Source organism: Zophobas morio, unplaced genomic scaffold (assembly GCF_036711695.1).
Source record: "Zophobas morio isolate AGI-343-1 ecotype UQ-CSIRO unplaced genomic scaffold, CSIRO_AGI_Zmor_V1 ptg000465l, whole genome shotgun sequence".
Taxonomy (NCBI): Eukaryota; Metazoa; Arthropoda; class Insecta; order Coleoptera; family Tenebrionidae; genus Zophobas; species Zophobas morio.
This window is the reverse complement of record NW_026972568.1, coordinates 33,619-41,858: the sequence shown is the minus strand read 5'-3', so window position 1 is coordinate 41,858 and position 8,240 is coordinate 33,619. Positions and strand designations below refer to the sequence as shown.

General features: G+C 33.3%; 1 protein-coding gene across 1 annotated transcript; it reads left to right on the top strand.

Annotated features, from left to right (window-relative positions):
• The first annotated feature begins 2,492 nt into the window (after positions 1 to 2,492).
• Positions 2,493 to 5,762, top strand: LOC135120976 (protein phosphatase 2A scaffold subunit-like). The gene is made up of 18 exons (XM_064045293.1): positions 2,493 to 2,598; positions 2,705 to 2,800; positions 2,859 to 2,941; positions 2,995 to 3,060; positions 3,131 to 3,203; positions 3,267 to 3,394; positions 3,450 to 3,563; positions 3,624 to 3,785; positions 3,841 to 4,009; positions 4,067 to 4,162; positions 4,219 to 4,329; positions 4,381 to 4,502; positions 4,577 to 4,692; positions 4,751 to 4,847; positions 4,902 to 5,030; positions 5,086 to 5,146; positions 5,209 to 5,287; positions 5,691 to 5,762. The coding sequence occupies exons 1-17, from the start codon at positions 2,493 to 2,495 to the stop codon at positions 5,271 to 5,273; spliced, it is 1,794 nt and encodes a 597-aa protein (XP_063901363.1). The 3' UTR covers positions 5,274 to 5,287; positions 5,691 to 5,762.
• The last annotated feature ends 2,478 nt before the right edge of the window (positions 5,763 to 8,240 follow it).

Here is an 8,240-nt window from a genome sequence, read left to right as displayed (position 1 = left end):
TTGGGTTCGGAAAAATTGTAGTGCACTATTGTGGGCCTCCCAAGATTGATTCCATTATTCTACCTCTAACAGTACGCGGATACATATTGTACGCTTTCCCGTTCACGCCTGCTTTAAAAAGTTGAGCTGCAAATCAAGTAAACCTTAGGCGGTTGGCTTATAACAATGGTTTAATGCCGTAGTTTTAACAGCTTAAAAGCTTTATTCTCGACTAAAAGAAGGAAGAGGAGTTTTACAACATTGTGAGCCATAGTAATACTATTGGAAAAAATATTGTGCTACCCACTTCTGGTTTAGCTAGGCACTGCAACATTTTATAGTTAAAATGAAGCGTTTAATAGTTAAACTTTAAATAAGACCTGATTTTGACTATTATTGAGATTCAAGCGAGTTAGTTTTTTACTCCTTTTGATGAAGCCAAGCAAATGAAGTTTTTACTTGAAGATCTCTCTTACTGGTCCAAATGTGAAGTGTAATGTTATCACTAGGGAGTCTTGTTGCATTATTTATATAGTTATATGGTGGGTTAAGAACTTATATCTAAAGGTAAATGTATAACTCACAAAAAGAACTTAAAAGAGATAAAAAGAACAGAACAGAAACCAAGATAGGAACAGAACAAGGCAGCTAAAATAAACTCTGGAGTAAAAACAGCAAAAATTTAACGCGCACAATTGGTACAAAAATTTAATAGAAAAGGGCCTGGTAGTTCCAGTAAGAATTTAACCCTAACACAAAATAATTATATAAACAACGCTAATGAGATAATTAAATTGAATAATTTGTTAGCATATCTGTACGCTTTTGTAGAAAAACACACCAAAAGAAGAAGGTTCAAGTTCGAATTATGGTCTTCAGAAAGTTTTTTAGGCTTACTTAGCTTTAGAAGACAGGGAGGAGCAGATATTAGTGTCGATTTTCATGCTTGCTAGTAGACAAAATCACGGAAGTTAGGTTAGCATTTAAGTGATGGGAAAGAAAAGGTTGTAGGTTTTCCATTACCCCAAAAATAGACGCTCCATTTTTTATGTGGTATGTTAACTTGACCTCAAGTTTTATACATCAATGCTCTAGACCGCTTAGCTACGGTTAGTTTTTTACAAAATCATCCCTAAAAAGTTAAAGTTGAAAATGCTCAGTAATTGTTATGACCGTAAGATTGTAAAATTTACTAAAAATAACGAGCTCTCACAATTAAACATTTTAAAAGCTTACGATATATTAATAGAAGAAACTAAAAAGTAGAATATCTAAGAGCTTAGAACACGAGGGGAGGGCTGTGCACTGCCAAGAACTTGCAAAATAGAGCCAAAACCAAAAGCAAAAGAAAATAAGTACTTAGAAATTGATGAATTAAGCACAAGGAGCTTTGTTATATAGAAGGGAACAAAGCAGACCCTCAATTTTAAACGAAAAGCCTTAAATAATCTGTTTGACTTCTGAAAGCGCAGGTATATGATTGTGGAGATTTCGGTACCGCACTTGTCACAACTAAACCCGCGACATTTATTATCAATGCTTGGAGGGCAAGCTTGATTATGGCATACGCCTCATGTATTGATACAGTCTTACAATCGTGTCCCTCAGAAAAAATTTGTGGATTTACCGAGATTAAACTAATATATTTTTTTTACTTTATTATCCCCAAGTACCAGGTAATCGTAACTGTAACTCAAGGCGAGTATATACTGTTATCGGATAGTTGATTCCATGTACAACTTTATGTTAATTTGAATATGTGTTGCCCTAGTCAAGTTTAAATTATTTTATTTTTCACGAACCTGATAATTTAATTTTATCAGGTGATGCCTATGATTTTAAAAAAATCAGGTATTAAACTCATGTTAAGCTTTCTTTCGTGCTATTTGTCCCTCGATATATTCTTAGTTAGCCTCATCGTGGTGCCCCTTCAGGTGTATAATTCTTAAAATGGTTAACATGGAAAACATTGTGTACTTTCAGAGGATGACCGGTTAGTTTAAAAGCTACAAGGTTTACTATTGCAACTATTTTATAGTAGCCTTATTTGCACTCCAGTTTCCTTTTGGTCCTCATCATTCGAAGATTTGTAGTATTTAATAATACTATATCACTAATTCTCAAATTAAAGGTCTGCTATTTAAATGGAATAGTGGCAATATCTTCTGTAATTTTTTAAAAATCGTTAACGTGGATTTCCATGTTTTTTTTTTTGCTGATTTAAATATTTCCTTTGGCTTTCTAAAACGCCTTTTATTCATTCCATAAACGGCAGAACTCTATAGCAATTATCAGGGGCACGTTTATAACCACTTTCCAAATCAATAGTTGCGTTCCGAGTCTATTGGTTAAATCTAGTGAAGTTACTACGTCAAAGAAGTTGTATATTTTGTGCACGTTGAATTTAGTTACAAGAATTTTCTTTTAAGTCAAATTTGTATAAAAAATTAAATAGGTAAACACATCTTTCCGATATAGTATGTAATAATTGTAAATATTTTGTAGCACTTATAATGGACTCCACCCAAATCGCTACGTCGGTTGAAAGCTTGTTAGGAGAAAGCATTAAAACTTCATCTAACTATTCTAATATTCTTACCGACTTAGCTATTGAAATGGGTATTATTTTAAAAACTTCGCATATAAAAAAAAAAAAGATAAAATTTTTTATCTTTTTATTAGCTTCACTTTCATTTTTTTCCACCTTTAAAATTTATTACAAAAGGGCCTGATAAAACTAGAACTCAGTTGTTTTCTGTTCTTGAACAATTTATCGTCACTGATCGCGAGGAATTTTTACCAATTTTGTGCAGGGAACTTGGTGCAAGATTAATTTATTTAAACTATTAAAGTATGCCTTCAACCTTTTATTTAAAAAGGTAAAATACACGAATATATAGGCGGTTACGAGCACATTGATACCCTACTTCCTCTTTTAGAAAAGCTTTCTTCATCTGAAGAAGTTAGAGTAATTATATATATGCGCTTATATTTCTTTAAAGCTTTTACGTGTAGTCAAACATAAGAAAGATGACTGTAGAATCTCTTCTTACAATATTTGAAGATGTTAAGGCTACTCAGGTTTTTTCATTATATTGTTTATATAGTCTTTCCAGGTGATTTTGTTTAATTATAGATACTTTTATAATAGTTTAGAAAATTTATTAACTTCATAAGCAAACTTTATAATTCTGAGTGGTTCACTAACCGGGCTACTGTCATTGGTATCTACTTGTACTATCTACAGTTATAATAACCTATTTGAAGTATATTTGGTTTAATTACAGGACTTCTCTCGGTTGCTTACGAGGCTTCTACAGATCCTCAAGATAGAGAAGATATATGCGAAATATTTTGTCAGTTGGCAAGAGATCCGATGGTTCTTGTGCGGCGGGCGGCTGCAGAGAAGTTGGGAGTAGCGTTTTTTATATAGAAAACTCTTATTCTGTTATCTAATTTTAAATTTTGAGGATTGGATAACCACTGATGGTTGCTGTGTTAAAGGCTTTGTTACGGTAGCCAGTGCCGTTCATGTCAAAAAAAATCTTGTGCCTGTTTTAATTGAGCTCCTACAAGATTTTCAGGTGTCGTAAGTATTAAAAAAGGAATTAGTTTTATTTATTTTTATAAAAAATCTTGATTAGGACTCCGTCAAAGTTTTAGCAGTAAGCAGCAGTCCCTCTGTACTTAACAGTCTCTTGGCCGTTGAGCACGTCTTGCCCGAAGAATTTATGACCTCTCTTCAGGCGGTGTTTGATGATCCATCCTGGCGCGTGCGATGTATGGTTGCTGAGACGCTTCCAAAAGTTACCTTTGCGGCAGCTTTAGTGTGTGTTTTAGTAATGAAAGTCTCTTTTACAGTTGCAGTGTTTACTACAAGATAGCTGCGCCCCAGAAAACTTCTTATTGGACACTTTTCTAAAGCTTCTCTGCGATAAGGAGGTGGACGTCCGCGCTATTGCGAGCGGTAAGATCCTCCAATTTTGCCAGAATTTGCCTTCTGATGTTCGGCTAGAGACCACCCATCACGGTAAGGTGGGGGAATTTTTTATTTCAAGCGAAAGCTACTCGAAATTGTTTTTTGTAGTAATTTTCCCTATTTGTGAGAAACTTATTTCAGACAACGCGCATGAAGTCCGCGTGGCTCTAGCTTCCAACCTCCCGTTTCTTTCTCCCATTCTTGGTGTATTTTTTAATTTTTATATATCCATTGAAAAACTTATATTTTGAACAACTCAGGAAGAGATCGCTCTCTTATATCTATTATTCCTATCTTGCACCTCTTACTTTCCGATTCATTTCCTGATGTAAAGTTAGCGCTTCTATCAAGCATGCACGTCGTTAAAGATGGTTGTTACTTAAGTGCTTGCTTTATAAATCCATTTTATACCTTGCATGTAGTTTTAGAAGATTTTTCATTTGACACTCTGATTGGCGAGACAATTGCTAAGTTAAGCGAAGATAAGCAGTGGCGCGTGCGAGTGGCTGTTATTAAACACTCGCCTGAAATGTCTAAAATTCTGGTGAACGTCTTTCAATTATACTTTTATATATTTTAAGTCGTCATATTTTTTTTTGTTATCAACGCAATATTCAGGCTTCCAAAGGGGAAGATTTGTTTGCTGACCTCATAGAGAAGTGGTTACTGGACTGCGTTTATTCAGTTCGGGAAGCAGCCGCAGATATTATTAGAGAGCTCGCAAGTTCTTTTGGGTATTTATATTACTTTTCTTATAGTTTATAATTATTATTCCATAATATCATCTCAAAGTTTACACTGGGCGATGGAAAAAGTGTTCCCGAAAATAAATCGGCTTTGTAACAATTCAAATTACTTATACAGGATAACTGCGTTGTCTCTGATCAACGTAGAGTTTTCCTAACGCTCTCTATTACCTTTTATTACTTTTTATATATACCAGAAACTTCTTCCTCTGCTCACTCTGGAAATTATCGTAACTTCCGTGCTGCCCTTATTATTTGCTTTAGGCAATGATCCCGTTGCAAACGTTCGCCTTAACGTTGCAAGGACGTTTGGCTCTATAAGGCAGGTTATTAGTTGTATTGCTAATAACTTTTAATAAATGCTTGAAATTTTTTTTTTAGTCCTTAATTGAGAGCGGGAAAAGTTTGGATGCGATCGAAACTGATATTAACAAGAGTTTGGGTATATTTTAGTCTATTCTGTTGTATAATATCACTATTGTGATTTTATATTATATAAATAAGAAAATTTGTGCAAGGATAGTGATCAAGATGTTAAACTCTATGCCCAACAGGCTATAGTAACGTAGTTGCCCCTAACCTGGTTATAAAAGATTTTTAATAAAATTTGTTATTTAATGTTATTATAAAGTAAAGCGTCGTAAAAGATTTAAATATCAATGACTAAAATAACTAGTGTTATTTACGTATTCTTTTTAAATATTAATTATAGTCAAATTTGATTAAAAATATTGTAGTTATAATTGGTAATATGTTGAGCTGAGGAAGGTATATTCGAATAGAATATGCTTTACTGTAATTTGTTAAACATGTTTTAGACTCTTTATTTCATAAGTTTTATTCTCGCTGAGGTTATGGCAATTCCTTGTTAGGCTAAAATGGTATACATAAAAGGGCATTTAAAAAGTTGTTTCCTAACAAGTTTAATAGCGTCGTTAAAGTTTTCGCTTTTACTTATGTTGCCTCTTATTATAAATTGGGTACAGAAATGAACTAACCGCTAATAAAAGAAATAAAGCTTACAGTACGTACTGTGGTGAAAGGTAATAAAACAGTGTCTTCTCTGCACTTATAAATGTTTTATAAACGTTCGTTTTCATATGATGCTAAGAAATTCTACTAACTTAATAACCTCCAAACTCATTATCCATTATTTGTAATAGAAAAAGAAAATCTAAAGTTTACGCTTAAGGCTTAGAATATAAAATGTCGTGTAGAAACTTTCAAGCGATTAGCTTTTGACTTTATTGTAACAGGCCCTCCTTATTTAACTCAATAATTTTTCCGTTTACATGACTTAAGCAAATACACTTATGTTTATTATTATTTGTTTAAATAAATCTGATTAAAATATTTAGTCAAACTAGTTAACTTAGTATTTACTTAGTTTCCTCTAGACTACTAAGCTATTCGATAACTTCATCTATAACGCCCTCTAGACTTTTAGTCTTTGGTCTAGTCCCCTAGGTTAAAACTATAACCTTTATAATATCGCTGGTCCATTAGTCCGAAGTAAAACTGAAAAAACATTAAAGACATTGTAAAAACCAAAAAGAAATAGGGAGGAGAGAGCAGATAAAAATGGTTGAGCCACACATGTTTTGTTAAAAATTACTAATATACTGTTCATTTGGTGGCAATAAATTAAAAGGGTATCTATAAACAATTTTGTAGTTACGCTCAATAATTCAATTTTAATTCCCTGCTGTAAGTTGATTAAATTCTAAAAATTAATTATGCATTTTATGCATTTTCATTTGACCTTATAACCTCGAGGAACTACTTGAACTCGCGTGCGCAAAACCTTCTTTTACATTAAGTTTGTGAGCTTTCGCATTTTAGTTCGTCTACTGTTCCTGTTTCTTGCTTCAGCAGACATTGCTAGTCGGTTTAAGAGTCTGCGTACCGTAAAACTTTTAAGAAGGTATTTCTTTTTAACACTACCATGTAAACCCAGTCATTCAAGAGAGGCCCCTAATCAAATACTGGTCCATTTCATTAAGTTACGCCATACCTAGATATATTTTTCCTATCTTTTAGGACTTAAAAAAATTGTTTAATTTTCCCACTTGACAAAGACTGCTTCTCTTCGAGATAGAAAATAATTTTCATAGAGGGCCAAACTTTAAAGTCGTCTATTAATCAATCTTTCTAACTTTGCCACTCTTCTAGCTATAACAGAATTTTTACGTTTCTAAGTTAGTTCCTACAAATTTAAGTTACCTTTGTGATGCCTCGTTATATTGACTGCTGTTTTTTCTGCGTCAAACTTTTCCATTTTTACGTTTAAAAGAAGTTGTTGCTTCACTTTTAGGCATATGCTGTGTATTTTAGAATAGTGCTACTCTTAAAACTCGCGCAAGGCTACAAATTCGCAAAAAGTCCACTAAAATGATGGGGTAGGTAACTTATTACCATTGGGTTAAAATGGATGAAGGGGAAGAATTAGAATTTATAAGGACGAAGTGAATTAAAAAAGCTGCTTTAAAAGATTGTAAAACATTGCTATAGTCCTAAACTACCTATGTTAGCACGGGTGCGCAATATCGTGCTTAACATAACCGGTAATAGTCATATGTCGGACTGTTATGATGAGTATCTTTAAAAGTGCGCCGAAGGGCTAACTGACTTTAGATATTATACGTTGATGTATACTAATATGACTGCTTTAACTTCCATGTTATATACTAAGGATAGCAGAGCATTTAAGCCTGCTAATCTGTTACGACCTACTAAGTTTAGTAAATACCTTCATCAATAGGGTCTAGTTGCGTACGAAACCTAGGGAGATGGCATGTGACCATTAAATGTGATGTAATTAACACTTAGCATGCCAAAGCCAATAGTGCCAGAACCTGAAGTCTTAATGGTCTGTACTTTGGTTTAATATCTTGTTGGTGTTTACCATAGCACTCAATCGTCTTTGCTTCGGTTCTGGCATGGTTGTAGTAGTGCCCATTTGTTAAATTATTATAATATATACTTAATATGTAAGTAGAAACTGGTACCCGTTTCCTTCATCGTTGTTGAAGTGTCAGTGCAATTAAACGTTGCCACTCAGAGGACCATTTATTGAAATAAGATCGCCTTAATGCTCATAAATTGTAGTTTAAGTTATGCGAATATTAAAAATGCGGCTTAAGCTCGGGAATTTTAGTACTCTTGCTTTGTGTTACAGGTTTAAAACTTCAAAAACAAATATATTATGAACGAAAATGTAAAGTAATATAATAGATGAATTATAAAGAAATATAATATCAAGTTAGTCTAAGCTTTAATGCAATTTTATAATTTTTAATAGCTTCTAAAAAGTCTGTGTAGCCCAATACGCCCCACCCAAAAAACAGAGAGTGTATTAAGAAAGAGCTAGGCGCGCACCTTCTCTTTTATTGGTAGTTATTTGATTCTCTTTACACCATATATTTTTCATTGGCAATCTCTTAGAGTTCTTATAACGGAGGTTACTGATCTTAACAAATTACATGCAGAATAAAAACTGAGATCTTTAAGGTTTATAACTATAAAAAGTTTACTCG

Bases quoted from the DNA above. Each gene is read 5' to 3' on its own strand.
- LOC135120976 (XM_064045293.1), top strand. From the start codon at position 2,493: ATGGACTCCACCCAAATCGCTACGTCGGTTGAAAGCTTGTTAGGAGAA. The intron at 2,942-2,994 runs GTTAGAGTAATT...TTTTACGTGTAG, and splicing joins AGCTTTCTTCATCTGAAGAA to TCAAACATAAGAAAGATGAC. The intron at 3,564-3,623 runs GTGTCGTAAGTA...AATCTTGATTAG, and splicing joins AGCTCCTACAAGATTTTCAG to GACTCCGTCAAAGTTTTAGC.